Source organism: Odocoileus virginianus, chromosome 27, assembly GCF_023699985.2.
Source record: "Odocoileus virginianus isolate 20LAN1187 ecotype Illinois chromosome 27, Ovbor_1.2, whole genome shotgun sequence".
NCBI lineage: Eukaryota > Metazoa > Chordata > Mammalia > Artiodactyla > Cervidae > Odocoileus > Odocoileus virginianus.
The window spans coordinates 27374716-27393471 of NC_069700.1; the positions used below are offsets into that span (position 1 = coordinate 27374716).

Below are 18756 nucleotides of genomic sequence, written 5' to 3' on the forward strand. Positions count from 1 at the left end.
ACAACTAGAACACTTTCATCATTCAAAAACTGATGTCTTACACCATATGATTATTTTAAGATAGCCTCTAGCAAAATTCAATAAAAACCCAGCTGAAAGGTCTACCTGAGATTTTACAAGTCTAGGAAAATGAATTAGATCTGGTAAGTACACAGGCTCTGATAAAATACACAGGTAAATACAGATAACATCAGAAATCTGGATTCAATATAATCTACTTAAAACCTGTATGATCAAATAAAAGAGGTTATATTACACTTAAAAAATGACTGATATGCTGAGTTAGTTTAGTAGAAGTTGTATACATACTCGATATCTTCTGCGTGAAGGTAAATGTTATGACATGCTCTTCCATGACATTCTCTAAATGCTGTTTTTCTTCTTGTAGTGCCATTCCAATTAAATGTAATACCTAAAATATAAGCACATAATTTTGTAAGAAATAACAAAAAAGAATCCACTACTGAAAAAAGAGAAATCAAACTATTAAAGATTAAGTATAGTAAAAAATAATTCAAAGTACTAATTTTTATTAAATCCAACTCTAAAGTTCATTTTTTAATAAAGAATTCCCAGCAAGGAAACAAAAATTTCTATTTCAGCTAGGAAGAAAATTCAATTGCAAATTCTTAAGGTAAGTTAAAATTACTAACAGCTGTGACTAGCAGGTCATATAATTTTCAGTTTTATTCCATCCCTACACTACAGTCTTAAAAACCACTGATTCTAAGGATCAGTGGTCAAATAATTAGACTTGAAAGCATCAATCATGTAATTATCTAATCTATAATACTAGTTTAGTTTTTCTAAGGACTAAAAATCATCTCAGAAAGAGACATACTTTTATCTCTAATGCCACATCATTTATAAAGATGTTCAGCATACCTGATGAAAAATTCATTGCTAGACTTCTAAGAATATAACGACACTGAATCTGTCTCATCTTTATTGTTCTTTACCCTGCTCCCCAGTTTTCGAAGGAGATACGTGTGTGGTGTCTCTGTATCTTTCCCTATACATAGGGCTGCTGTGATTGTCAAGACACTTGGAAGAACATTAGTGTGAACGACATAAAGCCAATGTACACAGAAGATAAATCATGTTCATTCCTCTTTTCTCCATTTTCCCACAACTCTTTTGCTCATATAATATTGATCGTCTCCAGTATACCACAACTCCATGCTTTTACATTTTATTATTTTTAACTTTTGTAATCTCATTTTATTTTTTAGTTTAAACTTTTTATTATTGGGGTATAGCCAATTAACAATACTGTGACAGTTTCAGGTGAACAGTGAAGGGACCCAGCCATACACACACGTATCCATTCTCCCCTAAAATGCCCTCCCATCCAGCCATGAGGGAAGTATACATATACAAATATCTTAGCCAGTGAGATACTTGAGGCTGCTGAGACAATGGGAAATAGCTTTGAAGGAAGGCTCACCTTCATCTGAATTCTGGCTTCACTGCTTTGAAGCTACATGCCTTTAGGGAGTTCCTCTGAGCCTAACTTCATCATTTTTAAAATGGGAAAAAACATTAGCTTTCCTCTAGAGTTTTGAGGGTTACCAGTACAGTACGTAAAAGTGCCTGGCAAGAATAGGCTAATTCTATTAACTGAGTATTAGTATTATCTTACTTTCTAGTTGAGTAACATGGACCAGTTAATTGACTCTCACTGAAACTTGCCTTCTTCATCTATACAGAAGAAAAACTATCTACTATCTACATAGGAGTACTATGTGAATTTAATGAGATGATAATTTATGAATGACTTACATTAAAGCTATAAAGTAAAATACAAAGGTTCTGAACTTGCCACTAATTAGCTATAGGACCGTAAGTCCCTGACTTGCAATTTCTTCAATTGCAAAATATAAGTATTAATGAACTCACAAGGTTTTAAAGAGAATTAAGTAAAAAACAAATGCACAGATAACACATTATACAAATATCAGACTACTGCATAAACAAAGACGGATCAGGACCAGTCAGTGAGAGGCAGATCTGCCAACAAGAGCCGGGTAATCACAACCACTGTGGTGTAAAAACATCTGCCAAGCTCTCCTTCTTATCCTCAGACACAAAAATAGAAACAAAATACTTTATTTCAAAGTAAGATAACACTACATTTTAACCTAAGTGTCCCATGTACAGATATTGAAAGAGTATTTTGTATTTTGGTTTTTACTACAAAACCACTGAAATATAAATAATACATGTCTTCAAACTTACCCTTTGCAGCATGGACTCAGACCAGATATGTCCACTATGTTCTACAGTCCACTGCAATACTGTCCTCATGATTAACAACATGACATCTGACTGCAAAATGTTAACCAGACTTGCAAACAGAGGACAGAATGGGGGCAAAACTGGAGGTGGAAGTGCTGAAAATAAATATATTATTGGCTTCTTTTGTAGAACACACTTTAAATCAAATCAAACCAAAAAACCTATGACCTTATTACATGCTTTTGATAGCCTTCAAAGAATATTTTCATCTTAAAGCTATATTTTACCTTCTCAGGTCAGTTAAATGAATAAAAGTAGCTCCATAAATAGCAGTAGTACAAAAGAAGGTCTTTCTTTTCCCTAGAAATATCTGAAGACCTGAGATAAAACCATTAACTCAGAGGTGACTCAGTACAATATGTCTATATTAGCCTATATATTAGCCCTTTAAATGTTCATTCATTCAGAAAGCTTACATTTACATCTTTCACTTCACTAGGGATTATTATCATAGTCTATAGAAAACAAACTTTAACAATTAAGAGACTGACATGAAATTTTGGGAAACATTAAAAATACCTGTATCTTCTTTATTTTGTCTTTTCAATTTCCGTTGGGCTTCCTCTGCCTAATGAAAATGAATTTGGACAGAGAATAAGTAATATGAAACAATTTAATATCCAAAACTACTGATATAAGTTAATCTTTGTCATACTAACTTCTGATTTTAGGAAATTTCTATCCTTAATTTTGTCATCACTCTAAAATTGATTTCCAGGTTAATTTCCCCTTACACTAAGAGAATCTACCAAGTGGATTCTTTCTTGGTTTAAAATGCAGGGGAACATGTATCAACCAAAGTCAAAAAATTATTTAGGTTTGAGCTCTATCTCATGCATCAAAAATGAATAAACACTGCTATATATAAAACAGATAACCAACAAGGACCTACTACATAGCACAGGAAACTATATTCAATATTTATAATAACCTATAAGGGAAAAGTATCTGAAAAACTATATATATATATAAGCTATATATATATATATAAAAACTACATATATATAAAGGTTGAATCACTGTACTGTATACCTGAAACTAACATAACATTGTAAATCGACTATACTTCAAAAAACAAAAATCAAGTAGTAAACAAAAGCTTCATGTTTAAGTTTTGTTTAATGCCATTTATTCAAAACTTATTTTTAAGAATAAATTGCTAAAAGGCAAAATTTAACTAGTTAAATTCCATTAAGTCACCATGGAAAAGCATAATGTTAGTACTAGCAATTCTGAAATGAGTGTGAAACAGGTTAACTGATTACCATACAGGTTGACAATGTGTCATCAAAAGCCAATAAAATACATACAATTAGATACGTGTAGGTACGTGTATAATTATATAGATCTCTTTTATGTACACACAAAATACTAAGGGGAAAACCCCATATGTTAAGTGGTGGTATTATAGGTAATCTGTACTTTCTTCTTTATACCTTTCCATATTTTCCAAATTTTCTACAATAAAAATGTGTCCTTTTTCAATCTGTGTGAAAAGCAGTACAAATTGTTTAGGAAAAAACAAAAACAAAAAAACTCCAAGCAACCCCTTCCCAATATACTTTTTAATTTTCCCAATTACCTTGGACTGCTCTGCCCTTGAAAAGTGATAGAAATACAAATTGAACTCTTTGGCACACTCTGGTTTCAGTTCATACATGCCTCGTCCTGTTAATCCAGGTTTCCTTTGGGGAAGAAAAAATTCTTAAATCTCATATTGTGGACTTCCCTTGTTGTCCAGTGCTTAAGAAACCACCTGCCAATGCACGGGACATGGGTTTGATCCCTGATCTGGGAAGATCATGTTAACCACCAGGCAACTAAGTTTGTGTGCTGTTACTACTGAAGCCACGCTCTAGAGCCTGTGCTTCACAAGAAAAGCTACCACAGTGAGAATACCTAGAGAGAGCCCATGCATAGCAACAAAGACCCAGGGCAGTCAAAAATAAATACATAAATAATTAATTAAAAAGTCTCATACACTGCTAGTGAGTATAAGCTGGAACTACTTTCTGTGGATTCATTTGGTAATCTATATCCAAAGCTTTATGTGCATCCATTTTATCTAGCATGTCCACTGTGGGTTTATTCTAACTGGACACGGGAACATGATGATCACTGTAGTGACAACAATCTGAGGTCTAACAACAAGGGACAGGTAACACACATTATGCTATCTTCAGACAACTGAAAACTATTAAAAGTGATGCTAACTTCTATATCTTGACATGTAAAGATGTCTATGAAAAGTTCTACCAAGTGAGAAAAGCAAGTGTAATCTGAGTTGAGAGAATTTTTTTTTAAATCATTTACTTTATTTATATTTATTGTGGCTGTGCTGGGTCTCTGTTGTTACATGGGCTTTCTCCAGTCGCAGACAGCGGGGGTTGCTCTTAGTTGCGGTGTGCAGGCTTACTGCAGAGGTTTCTCTTGCTGCAGAACAGCGGCTCTAGGTGCACGGGCTTCAGCAGCTGCTGCACTTGGGCTCTAGATCACAGGCTCAGTAGTTGTGGCACACGGGCTTAGCTGTTCCATGGCATGTGGGATCTTCCTTGATCAGGGATTGAACCCAGGTCTCCTGCATTGGTAGGTGGATTCTTTACCACTGAGTCACCTGGGAAGCCCCTGAGAATCTCTTTTATAGTTTTTTTGATACTTCCCCTAAAAACGTGTGTTGTTTTAAAATCAACAGAAATACAGACACTGTCATTGAAGTGAGGAGCAAAGAAAAAGCAGGATTAAGAAACTGCCTCAACAACCTTAAGGGGATAAACTAGTTTATTGATTGGGTGACACACAGGACACCAAAGAAAGCATTATTTAGAGGCTGATCACAGCTCAGGCGGCATACTCAAATGGAAACAAAGGAAGAGTAATGCATTTACTTAAGACCAGGTTAATTTCAGCTATTTGAAACTATCAGCTATGAACACCTGTTTTGAATACAATGAAAATTCTCATATATCTACTTTAAGTTGCTAAGCACAGGGCTAGATCATAAAAGGGAAATGTCAGTGAGAAATCTAGTTCAGAATCACATGTCTGAAAATGGTTGTCACTCTCTGAAAACAACAATTTTATTCTCACTTGCATCAAAGGAAACATTCTAAGAAAAATTAATGTATAAAATAAAATCAAATGTGAAAAAATAGAAAATAAACTCACTTGAAATGTGCAACTGCTTCAATCACACTCTCCATGCCAGTCTCTTTGTTCTCCTAAAGGTACAGGAAATAAACGTGTTTCATGTTAATAACAGTATCTGCTAGCAGTCTGAGCACTGTGCTTTTATCTCATTAAGCTTCATAGAGCAATTGTATAAAGGGAACACACTACTATCTCAGTTTCTACAGATTCCATAGGATTTCCATAGGAAACATGATTAATATGCAGTTGGGGAAATTTACTTGGTAAGCTAACATTCATTCAGACTGATACAATTAAAAACAGGTCATCATATGAAATCAAGGTGACAGCTTTCAAAAAGAATGAAATAAAAACACAAAGTATACATAACGTTTAAACAAAATTTATATCTTTGTAATATTTTCTGAAATAGCTACACTAATTTCTTATCTATCTTCATTAAAACACCATTTTCCAAATCATATCTTATTTGTGACAAGATGTTACCCAGGAATTGTGTGGAAAAAAAGAATTCTCTGGTCAAAAATGTTTGGTAGATATAGATGCCATCACTCTGTACAAGGTATTTGCATTTTAAAATGCTTTTTAAATTTTATTTCTTTCTATTCTAACATCTAAGTGAAACTATAATTGTTCCCTCATTTCCTGCATTAAAAAGTACCTGCATACATAACTAAAAACGGAAATGGCAAAAGCAGCCCATTAACAGAGACCTAAAAAAAAGTACATGTAATTTTTATTCTTAATAGATATTTAGTGATATTAAAAATTATTTTTTTAGGTGTGATAACTGGCAAATGCACAGGTTTTTTCTAAAAGCTTGTATCTTTGGATCAACCGTGGCCCTCCTGACATTTGAACTAGATAGGTCTTTATTGTGGGAGCCTGTCCTGTACTGTAGGATGTTTAGAGTATCCTGGCCTCTGTTGAATGGATGCCAGGAACACACACACTCAGGCCTGAGTAGTGACACTGTCAAATGGTCCCCTCCCGGGGCAGGAGGTGCCAAAATTATCCCTGGTTGAGAAACACTATTTTAGATATATACAATTCTATTTATAGATGAAATGGTAAATCTGGTAATCTCTACAAAATAACCCAGTGAGGGTGTAGGGATTAGTGATTAGAGTAGAAATAAGATTGGTCATCTGGTGAAACTGGTGATGGGTTCATTATACTATGTTCTCTATTCCTATAAATGTTTTAAGTTTTTTAAGTTTGAAATAAGACGATGTTTAAGAGAAGTATTACAATGCCACAAGTAAAGGTTTAAATCCTTGAAGAATGAAAATTAAGGTTCAGAGTTCTAATCTATGTTTCAAATATGGGAAAACATTTTGAAAAACCTTTCCCAACTGTAATCGGGGTTTCTAAAAAGCCCAGGGCTGAAAAACAGGTGGTAGAGGACCTTAAGATTCCAGAAGGAAAAATAGCTACAACTGATCTACGAATGCCCACATGACTGTTAATTTACATTCACTAAAATGAGAGGAGTGGCTTAGGAGGGTCTCTGGATGCTTTAGAAGGAAAAAACTAGCAAACTTTAGTTTATTCAACATAGTTGAGTAGGTATTTCTGGGTTATAAAGTGTTATCTCTACCCATCACAATTTTGTACTAAACACCCTATCAACAATCCTTCTTTAATGGATATGTAAATTCAGTTCTAAGGAACACATTTGTTTTATTCAGTAGCCTTATCTCTTTCAAGGCTTCACTATAAAGGATTCTATTTCTTTGCTGCTTTCCACTCCTAGTACCTAGTATTTTCTTTTTCTATTTACTTCTAGTAAGAGTGACTAGAGTTATACATGTGCTAGCACCATAGTTTTTACAACTGTGGAAAAGGTATACTAGATGGACAGTTAAAGGTTTAAATATTTCTATATATTTATGGAAGGGTTTATGGAAGGATTTCCATATTTTTTTAAAATGTAGGTACTTACATCTTCAGGTAAAGACTTAACCAATTCACTATGAGCCATAGGTTTGATGCTCAACTGATGGATAATCTCTCGTTTAATCTCATCTGTAGCATTAACCTGTCCAACTCCAGGACTAAATCTCTCTCCTGTCAACAATGAATAAGTACATATAGACACACTTAACAATCATAATATTTATAAGCAATACATATTTATAATTCATGCAACACAATATATTTTTCTTTCTTTACAATGGGAAAGCAATGACTGGTCAGGCAATAAAGCAGGATGAGAATAGCTCCCAATCATTTTCCTGAGCCTCTGACACAACAGGTGAGTGTAGTCTTCAGCCACGGAGAGAGAACTCTGGTTGCTGTTTTTCAAAGAATGAGATCAGCAGGTGGGAAGAGACTAGAAACAGCAGCTGTACCAGCGGCCTAGGAAACTGCTTTCTAGTCATCTGTCATGTGGTAGGAGGAAGGGACAGTCCTCCTTTGCCCTTTGATCTAGTGGCAAATAAGGCATCACCTTCTGAGATCTCCTTCTTTGGTATTACATCCTGACAGTAGCCAGGGTTCTCTGCTCCAGGGCTGTTGAGAGTCTGAAACAGTATGGGAGGAGGGAGAAAGTAAAGCACACAGTAGGAAAGAGGGAGGCGACAGGACCGAAAATATAGACAGTGAGAACACTCACGCACCACAAAGCCATGGAGAGAAACACAGCTAAGATATAAAGTAACAGTAAATAACTCCTAAATATCCTATTCTTGTTTGCTAAATTCTCCTGTTCCCTGCTTTATTCCTAACTCACAATCTTCCAGTTTATTTGCATTAGCAGTTGTCCTCTCCCCTTCTTCCAAAGCACTGGAGTGCTGTCACTCATCATTACAGTAACCAGAGGGGAAAATAAAAATATATACTCTAATCTCCTTCCCCTAAAACTGAGTAACTGCTCAAACAGAAGGAACAGTTTAGATTCTAAACTATTTGCTACCACAAAAGTCAATACAGGACTTCCCTGGTGATCCAGTGGCTAAGAATCCACCTGCCAACGCAGGGGCCATGGGTTCAGTTCCCCGCCTGGGAAGATTCCACGTGCTGTGGGGCAGCTAAGCCCGTGTGCTACAACCACTGTGCTCTGCAGCAAGAGAAGCCACTGCAACGAGAAGCCCGTGCACCTCAACTAGAGAAAGCCCATGCACAGCAACAAAGACCCAGCACAGTCAAAAATAAATAGATAAAATTAAAAAAAATTTTTAAAGTCAATACAATACAGAAATGTTTCAAAATATCCAAACTTACCAACAAGCATTATAATGAGGTATAGCATTTCTTCTATTAGAGTGTTGTTCTGCTGAACTAAATCCTGAAACCATCGGGGGCAATGGAAGAGAGCAAGTTCAGAGATAAGAACAAGAATCATCTGTATTACCTCAGATGATTAAAATAACCAAAAAGAATGAAAGGCACTTCTGTAACGATTGTGTTGTGGTCTCATAAGGCATGTTCTTACCTTATGGGCAGTCTCAGAACCAATTTTCTTCCCATAATCTGGGGTACTGAAAATTTGATAAAGTTCAAAGCGGCTAAGCATTATCATCAGGAAATGATTTGGATCCATCATGGAGACACCTGTCTTTTTTTAAAATGTAAGAAAGAAAGGAAAAGAGGAAGGTCAAAAGGGCTACTAAACAATTAGTGAGACATATTTTGGTTTGCACAAGAGAAAGCAGCTTACTCGTTCATCAATTCCAATAAAAGATGAGGACTCATTTAGCCCCAGTCCTTACTTGTGATAGCTACAAGTGTGGACAGGAATCTATGCTGGTAAAACAAAACAAAACATGCCCTGAACCCACATATCATAATAACATCTTCGTTTTAAATGCTTTGCATTAGTTGTATCCCAATAAATTCAGTTCAAGGTTTTATGTCAGTGTTGTCACTCTCAAGGGTACGACTCTGAGAGAAATGTGGTACAGTAATAAAACTTTCAGTATTTTTTTTTAAATGCATATCATATTAAACTCTTATCAAGAACTCAAACTAATTTTTAGTAATAAATGCTATACTAAGTGAAATGCTGGCTTGTAAATATTAGTTTTAATTCTCCTATAATTCCATTTGTACAGATTCTCAATCAACTTGAATTTTAATTTTTTTGAACCAATAATTTTTGAAATTTACATTTTGTAACTTATTCTGTAATTTCTAAATCCACTCAGCAATAATATGGAAACACTACTTTGTGACAAGCACTGTGCTATGTAAATGGACATAAAAAGGACCAAGAGAGTTCTCACAGTTTAGTGCAGAGGAAGGAAAGTAAATAGGCAACCACAATCCAGAGTTATGAATGCTCTGGTGGGGATAAGTATCATGCTATGGGCCCTCCCCAAAAGGATACACAGCCACATTTTAGTATGCCAGCTTTCTGGAGAAAGTGATACTAAACTAAACATGAAGATATGCAGGAAGATAAGACAGGTAGCAAACAGAAAAGGAAGAGGGTGGGGGGGTAGGTATAACCTAGGTAAGGAAGGAAATAAATGTACAAATTTTAAGACTTAATGGAGTATATGACAAGTTCAGGGAGTTTTTAACATAGTTAAGTACTGAAGGCCTTGAAAATCAGTTTGAGGGGTTTGGGGCTTTATAATCAGAGGACAGAGAACAAAGTATGCCTTTCTAACTCTAACAACTGTATAGATTGTTGAACAATTCACCAAGGTAAAGAAACTCTGAAGATGGGAAGAAGGTATGGAGGACACAGGATTTATTTTGAATATGTGAAACACGAGATGTGTTCAGGAAACCAGATGGAAATGTTCGATCAGTTATTTTAGCCACATGAATTTGGAACTTAGTAGATAAGGGCTAGGTGGCTTCTTTGGTAGCTCAGTAGTAAAGAATCTGCCTGTAATGCAGAAGATGCAGGTTTGATCCCTGGGCTGGGAAGATCTCTGGAGAAGGAAACAAGAGCCCACTCCAGTGTTCTTGCCTGAGAAATACCATGGACAGAGGAGCCTGGCGGGCTACAGGCCATGGGGTTGCAAAAGAGTCGGATGCAACTTAGCAGCTAAACAAAAACAGATAAGGGGTAGACTGAAGTTACAGATTTGAGAGTGGTCCTAAGTGTCTGGGTCTGGTGAAAATAATAAAAACTCCCCCAAACCTTTAAATTTAATGCTTTTAATTCATTACCTGAAGCATTACTATATCCTTATCAAACATTTCACGTCTACATTTCACATTGTGGTAGTAATAAATCTAAAAAAAAAAAAAAAAACACAAGTAATTATATTGGGTAAACAGGTTTTTATTTGTGCAGTTTTCTCCTCTCCCCACTCACCAAAAGAGCACATGGCTTTTGTGCATGTGAGTATGTGAACATGCAAACACGCACACACAATGTGGTTTCCCCAGCAGTGAATGCTATCTTAATAGAGATTAATTATTAGAAATTTCCAGATTATAGTATGGAAACTCTATGGAACTTTATGGTTCACATTTTGCAGCCAACTTTCTGGGCCTCCTAATAAAGTTCTTTCAATGAGATTTATAGCTATCAAAAGTAGAGAAAAATCCTATACCATGTCTTGGTGAGGTTTAAAAATTAAAACCTCAATTTCAGAGCTATACTAACAGAACTTTTATCTTTTAACTCAATTTTATAATTAAAGCAGGTGAAATCTTGATTTTTCATTACGTTTTTAAAAATATCAAACTTTGTTCTACAAATGACTTCAAGTGAAAATTAAGTTCATTTCTACTTTTGATATTGTTTCTTAATAAAATATGAATAAAAGCTCTAAGAAACTTTTGGTTTAACATTACATCTATCTTGTCAAACAGTTTTTAATAAAACATTTTTAAGGTTCACTTCCAGTGGCCATTCAATAGTTTCAATATAGATGACTTTCAATGACTATTATAACCTCCACAGAAACTAAAGAATGGACTGAAAACTCTTCACAGAATTAAAAACCACTTACCTGGTTTACGAGAGAGAAACCATTTCTTCTCCACATTCCTGCATGTACTTGGGCACATAAAACAAGACATCTAAGAGGGTGTTCTATCAACATGGGTGGGCTAAGTTCACTCTGTGTATACAAAAAAACCACAAAAATCTCAACTCTATAAAGAAGACTGGTTTAGAGATGGAGACTTTATATAAAGTACAAGTCAAAATTATTTTAAGGTATGTCTGTGTGCTAGTTAATTTTATGCATCAACTTGGCTGGACCATGGTACCCAATTTTTGATTACCACCAGTCTAGATGTCGCTGTGAAGGCATTTTTTTAGATGTGACTAGTATTTAAATCAGTACACTTTATGAGCAAAGCACATTACTCTCCATGATATTGGTGGGCCTTTTCCAATAAGCTAGAAGGCCTTAAAAGACTGAGGTTTCCCCAAGGATGAATAAATTCTGCTTCCAGCCTGCCTTTGGATTTCAGATTATAAAATCAACTCTTAATCCACCAGGTTGCCAGATTTATTTCAGACTTGCCAAATCCCTTGACTATGTGAGCCAAATCCCTACAATAAATTAATCTGTCTTTTCCTGTATACACACACATATACAAACACACACTCAGGTATACTATGCAATGATTTGATATTTGCGGTTTGATTCCTGGGTCGGAAGATCCGCTAGAGAAGGGACAGGCTGCCCACTTCAGTATTCTTGTGCTTCCCTTGTGGCTCAGCTGGTGAAGAATCTGCCTGCAATGCAGGAGACCTGGGATCGATCCCTCGGTTGTGATGAGCCCCTGGAGAAGGGAAAGGCTATACCCACTCCAGTATTCTAGCCTGGAGAATTCCATGGACTGTATAGTCCGTGGGGTCGCAAAGAGTCCGATATGACTGAGCGACTTTCACTTTCTCATAATTACGAAATGATCGGCATGGTAAGTCTAGTAACCATCTGTCCCCATACAAAGTTATTACAATATTACTCAGCATATTCCTTATGCTGGATATTACATTCTCATAACTTATTATCTAACTGGAGGTCTGTAATAGATATTTACTTTTAAATGTTCGCACTACTTACTAGAGGTAGGAGCTCTGGAAATTTATATGCCACTTCACTTTTACTTAACAACACATGCAAACCTGCATGGAAAACAAAGATAAAAGTATTTCTGTAGGTGAAAGTCATTTAGATTAAAAAAAAAAAAACCCTAAATATTTGCTCAACTTTATATCTAATTCCCTTTCTGTGTTTCTTTGGAAACCTATCATATTACACATTAAGATACAAAATGAATTGCATCCATAAAAGAAGCTATTCAACTGTTATTTTCATGAACCTCTGTATTAAAGGCATGCTTAGAACCAGAGTCTTAATTACATGTACCAGCATACACTGATTAAATTTTACAAAAGTAAATGTTAGAAGTGCAGACATAGCAAATGCAGCTATGTAACTATCAAAGCAATTTATGTGTTAAACCAATTTTTAGGGTCATAATCGACTGGATCATGAAGTTTGTTCAATTTAAAGTACAATAGCAAGAGATCCTCCTGGCAACTGAACAGAGAAACTGGCCATGGAATTTAAGGTCTGCACTGATTCTGACCTCAGAATTCAGTTCCTCAGAACTTCCAGTTTAGGATCAAAGTCTCTTTCGTCCCTAATTGCAAAGGGCCTTTCATAGCTCAACTTAAGTTAATTCTGCTAGCTAAGAATTGTCCTATTTATGTTGCTGTCTAAACAGAGAATGCTTTTTACAGTCTTATCAACAGATGCAGGCCGCCTGGTCAAGCCCGGTTCGAAGCTTTCCTTATCCAAGAACACCTGTATTGAGAATCCCATTCTAACAATGTGCACTCAGCCTCCATTAGCACAGCCTCCAAGTTGTTCTTGAGCTGCTCTGTGTATGTTTGCTTGGCTCTCCAGTTAGTTTATAAGCATTCAGGCCAAGGTTTGCCAAACACAGTAAGATAAAATGCTCAAAATATTAGAAGACTGAGGGGGGTAAATACCTCAGCAAAATCAGTACATTTTTAGAGTACTGACTGTTTTCCCTGTGGATAATTATCAACATTAGCTTCCACTCAGATTTTCAAAGGGCAGAAAAGATCAGTAGCTGAGTTGGAGACCCACTTTCCTGCACTCTAGTTGAACACTATGCCACACCACCATGCCATCACTTGCCTGTACTGAAGATCAATAGTTCAGCATGCAAGCATCAATACTTATGAAAACAAAACTGGGCATGAACAAGTTATAGGAAAAAGAGATTTCTGCCTACAATCACAATTTCATTCCAGGTACTTTTTATTGTTCTACTTGTACTATTTAAATTCACATGTCTAAGTTCAATCTTAAATCACCACAATTTTAATAAGAATCTAAAAAAACTGTTGGAATGCTAACATCTATTGGCAAGATAATGTGGTAATGCACAGAAAAATGGAAAAAAAAAAAAAAGGCTTCAGAAATGACAGAGGGATTGTTACTATTTATCCCATAGACATTAAAAGGGTAATAAAGGAATTTTATGAACAACTCCATGTCCACATATTTGATAACTCAGATGAAATGGACCAATTTCTTGAAAAACAAAAACCACCAAAACTCACACAAGGAGATACAGATAATAGGAACTGCTAAAGAAACTGAATCAATGACTAATTACCTACCAAAGAAGGGAAAGTATCAGCTCCATACGATTTTACTGGTGAATTCTACAGAACATTTAAGGAAGAAAAGATGCCAATTCTCTAGTCTCTTACACACACACACAAACTAGTTTCATATTATTAAGTTACTGAGCCACACACTTAATCTACATTGCAAGTTCTGCAATGAGTGAAAATATTTACCTTGATAACTTTACTTTTCTACTCTCTTTTCCATTTTTAAATGGAACTAAAGGGAACAGTATGTGAACAGGCTAAGAATTACTGCACTCAAGAAATGTGGAAGGAACTTACAATGTCTATAGAGACAGTTGAGTGCATATGCAGAGTTTCTGGCTGCCGTGAGGTAGCAGCTTCAAACAGTCGAGCATGTATAAACAGTGTGTAAATCAGCTACTTACAGTTAAAAAAAACTATCAACCCAATTTGGAACTCACTTCAACCTGATGATTAAAAAATTATCAATAAGAAACTGCTTAGAGAGAGGAAGTCTAGGGTGTTTTCAAATTTTTTTTTTTGGGGGTGTTTTCAATATATTAACAATCACTTAAGTGACAGACTGAATAAGAACACTTTCAAAACAAAGCATTGTGGGTATTCAGTAAATACTAACCACAAGCAAAGATTCAAAAGACAATTTCATGGTTCTCTTTTTAGGGAAAAATGTTTTACCTGCAAGTAAGCGAGAAACTGGGAGGTGAATGCTAACTTTTTCTTTGGAAACACAGTATCTGATAGTTTCCACTGAATGTCCACAAATGCTTAATGTAACTGGCTGTTCACCATCCGTAAAACCACCATGACACTGCGTCAACACAGCAAGGCATTTCTTGTAAGCTTCTATTAATACTTTTTCCTATAAAAGAGGATTTTATGTTAAGTTTCTACAATATTAAATAAGAATCTCAAATTCAATGATGAATATTTACCTCAAATATCAATATGGGCAAACTCAATCTTCCCCTTGCAACTTGCTCCCTCTATCCAACGCCCTGTCTCATGGAACATCTCTACAGAGCTGTAGAAATCTAGAAGTCATTCTAATATACTCCTTTCCCTCATTCCCCATTTTTTTCTTTAAATTGAGGCATAGTTGATGTACATTAGTCAGAAGTGTACAATATAGTGATTCAAAATTTTTATAAATTATATTCCATTTAGTTATTATAAAATATTGACTATATTCTTTGTGTTCTTATAGCTTACTTATTTTACACACAGTGGTTTGTACCTCTTAATCTCTCCTATTTTGTCCCTCCTGGTCTTCTTTCTCTCCATTGGTAACCACTGGTTTGTTCTCTGTACCTTTGAGTCTGTTTCTGTTTTATTTTTTAGATTCCACACATAAGTGACTACAGGATTTTTCTTTCTGACTTATTTCACTAAGCATAATTTTTTGTTTTTCTGACTTATTTCACTAAGCATGATACCAGCCAGGGTCCATAATATTGTTGCTAATGCAAAATTTCATTCTTTTCATGGCTGAGTAATATTCCATTACACCTACCCACCCATCTACATATTCTTTAGCCACTCATCTATTAGACACTGTATCCTGGCAATTATGCTGCTATGAACAATGTTGCTGTGAACACTGGAAGTCTTAGTCACTCAGTCAAGTCCAACTCTTTGTGAGTGGACTGTAGCCTCCCAGGCTCATTGGCAAGCATGTTATTTCTTCAAATTAGCGTTTCTTTATTCTTAGGTAAACACCCAGGAGTGGGATTGCTGGATTTTATGGTGGCTCTACTTCTAGTTTTTTGAAGAATCTCCATACAGTTTTCCACTGGGGCTACAACAATTCACATTCACACTAACAGTTGTACAGGTTTCCTTTTCTCCACATCCTCACCAACATGTGTTATATGTGGGCTCTGTGATGACAACTATTCTGACAGGTGTGAAGTGATAGCTCATTGTGATTTGATTTGCATTTCTCTTATGATTAGCAGTGTTCAGCATCTTTTCATGTGCCTATTGGTCATCTGTATGTCTACTTTGGAAAAATGTCCATTCAGGTCTTCTGCCCATTTTTTAATTGGGCTGTTTTTTTAATATTGAGCTGTATGGGATGTTTATATATTTTGGATAATAATCCCATATTGGTCATCTCATTGGCAAATATTTTCTCCTCCTCAGTAGGTTGTCTCTCTGTTTTGTTGATGGTTTTCTTTGCTGTGTGGAAGCTTTTAAGTTTAATTAGGTTCCATTTGTTTATTCTTTTGCTTTTGTTTCCTTTGCCTTAGGAAATACATCCAAAAAAATATTACTAAGATTTATGTCAAAGAGTGTTCTATGCTTTCTGCTAGGAGCTTTATGGTTTCCAGTCTTACATTTAGGTCTTAATCAAACTTGAGTTTATTCTTTTATATGGTGTGAGGAAATGTTCTAATTTCATTCTTTTACATGCAGCCATCCAGTTTTCCCAGCATTACTTACTGAAAAAGATCACCTTCTTTCCATGGCATATTGTCTCCTTTGTTGTGGATTAATTGACCATAATTGTGTGGGTTTATTTCTGGGCTCTATTTTCCTTATTCCCCATTGTGCAATCTATTACCAAGCTAGCAACTGCATCTAAAATGCTCTCAAACTTGACCACTGATATCTCCAGTCACTTAAAGGAAGGCCAATGTGCCTCCATTGAACTTCCTGCTTCTACTCTTGCCCTCCTCCATCCGTTATCCACACAGAGTAACTTTCAAAAACATGTAAACTGGATCATGTCACTTTTCTGCTTGGGAGTCTCAAATGGCATCCACTTCAGTTAGAATAAAATTCAAACTTCTGAACATCCCTGCAAAGTTATGTCTTTGACCTCTGCTCCAACTACAGCCTCTCACAGCTTCTAGAACAACCATACTCCTCTTCATCAGAGAGCATGATACAGCTTTTCCTCAGTCAGGAATATTCTTTACTCTGATCAGTTAACTCTGACACATAGTTTAGATCTCATGGAAGCCTTCTCTGATCTCCCAACTTACACCTCTCATCTAGATTTTATAGCCAAAGGAGGCCAACATAGTTTAGACACAGGACAAATGTACTAATAGTAAAATTTCATTTTGGGGTAAATTTATAAACTTTTTATATGCTCAAAATCTTGATAGGATTATGGGGGGGAAAAGGAAGATAGCAACATAAGAGAAAAGTGTGTGGCTTATATCTCCCTCTATTTTCTAATTTCTCTAAGGCTTTAGGATTGTAACTTTTATTGAATGTATAGGTGAAAGAGGAAAATATGCTATTTTATGAGCATATCATTATTATCCTCTCCAAACCGCCTCATATTTTACTTAGGAAATTGTTTCTCTGCCCCGCCTCCATTTATCTCCTATCCCTGATCCCAGAATAGACTCACATCTAAAGCACACCAGTCTTGTATCATCGAAATGACATGTGTTAATTTCATTTGTAGTGTGAAGGCTGCTTCCCACTCTGGTTCCATTTCAATATGCTGTCCTACTTGACGTGTAATTGGATCCATTCCCTTAAAAGAAGTGAGAAGATTTTAAATAAATTAAAATTACATTTGTTTTTCTACATAGAAACTTAAGAAATAATGTAAAAGAAATATATACTGATTACAAAAACATACAAGAATTTTAATAGGAAGTTTCAAGCAGTATAAGAAGTCTAACTTCTTAAATTACATGTTTATATAACATTCCCTAAACTTTTATAAAGAAAAAAATCCCAGTAAGATATAGAATGAATTACTTTAAAAGCAATTTTCTACATGTTTTAGACAATAAAATTTGTACTTCATTGCAACAATCCTTCAAATTCCTTTTCAGTTCTATCATCTATAGAAAAAACTGTCAGAAGAAATTTGACAGGCTTTTAAAATGCTACTGAATTTATAAATATGCTCTATAAAATACTAAAATAAAAATTTTATATTTATTTGTAATTTGCAACTGCAAGTTTTCAGAGTTTGAAGGGAAGCAAAACCAGAAAAAGATAAATAGCTTTTAATACAAAAGAATATACCTCTTTAGAAACTAGCCTAACTACCCTGGTATAACAGAACTGATTAAATGATGGAAAATATAGGACATTTTGAGTATTCAAATTAACCAAGGTAGCTACTGTTTCTATAGGCACAAAGCAAAAAACAGAAGTACTATACTAAATTAAACATCCATTAAACTACCACATAACATGGGAACTAGAATATATCCTAAAAAAGGACAGGTACTAAAGGAAGCATAATGATATGGCTCATATTCTCTGAAATGTTATCTTTCTTTTTACAGCCAGGGGAATTCCCTGGCTGTCCAGTGGCTAGGACTTGTGCTCTCATTGCTGAGGTTTGATCCCTGGCTGGGGACTAAAATCCCATAAGCCTCAAGCTGTGGCTAAAAACAAACAAAACAACAACAACAAAAAAAACTGGTTAACTATACCAGTTAATTTGTTTCTAGATTTTATTTTGTATACAGAGGTTTCCAAAAAGAAAATTAAATGGGCAGCTGGTGAGGAGCGTTCTATACTATATCATATAAATATGACATCCATGAAATAAGAAAGAAATATGCAAACATTAAAAAAACACACAAACATAGCTTCTTAACTAAGTTGACAATACTTCCATTCAAGCATATTCAAAACAAAATAACTAACTTGAAGCCCCCATAGAAAGAACATTAATGGTAACCAAAAAAATAACCAAATACAAAAGAACAGCAGATGTCAGAACCTCTGCTGGGATCTCATGCATTCTACAC

At 35.3% G+C, this 18756-nt stretch overlaps 1 protein-coding gene across 7 annotated transcripts in view; it reads right to left on the reverse strand.

Moving 5' to 3' along the window:
* The window catches only part of UBR2 (ubiquitin protein ligase E3 component n-recognin 2), a 102785-nt gene that overhangs the window by 27438 nt on the left and 56591 nt on the right, over positions 1-18756 (reverse strand). For 6 of the 7 annotated variants that reach the window (XM_070456423.1, XM_070456420.1, XM_070456422.1 and 3 more), the window contains exons 14-26: positions 17388-17516; positions 14699-14882; positions 12432-12493; positions 11364-11474; positions 10573-10638; positions 8882-9004; positions 8671-8734; positions 7391-7515; positions 5464-5516; positions 3881-3983; positions 2818-2866; positions 2239-2393; positions 310-412 (exon numbers count right to left, since the gene is read on the reverse strand). In XM_070456423.1, coding sequence (XP_070312524.1) covers positions 310-412; positions 2239-2393; positions 2818-2866; positions 3881-3983; positions 5464-5516; positions 7391-7515; positions 8671-8734; positions 8882-9004; positions 10573-10638; positions 11364-11474; positions 12432-12493; positions 14699-14882; positions 17388-17516 — 1327 coding nt within the window. Of the gene's footprint in view, positions 1-309; positions 413-2238; positions 2394-2817; positions 2867-3880; positions 3984-5463; positions 5517-7390; positions 7516-8670; positions 8735-8881; positions 9005-10572; positions 10639-11363; positions 11475-12431; positions 12494-14698; positions 14883-17387; positions 17517-18756 lie in introns of those variants that run through there. The other variant, XM_070456427.1, reaches the window with a different exon arrangement.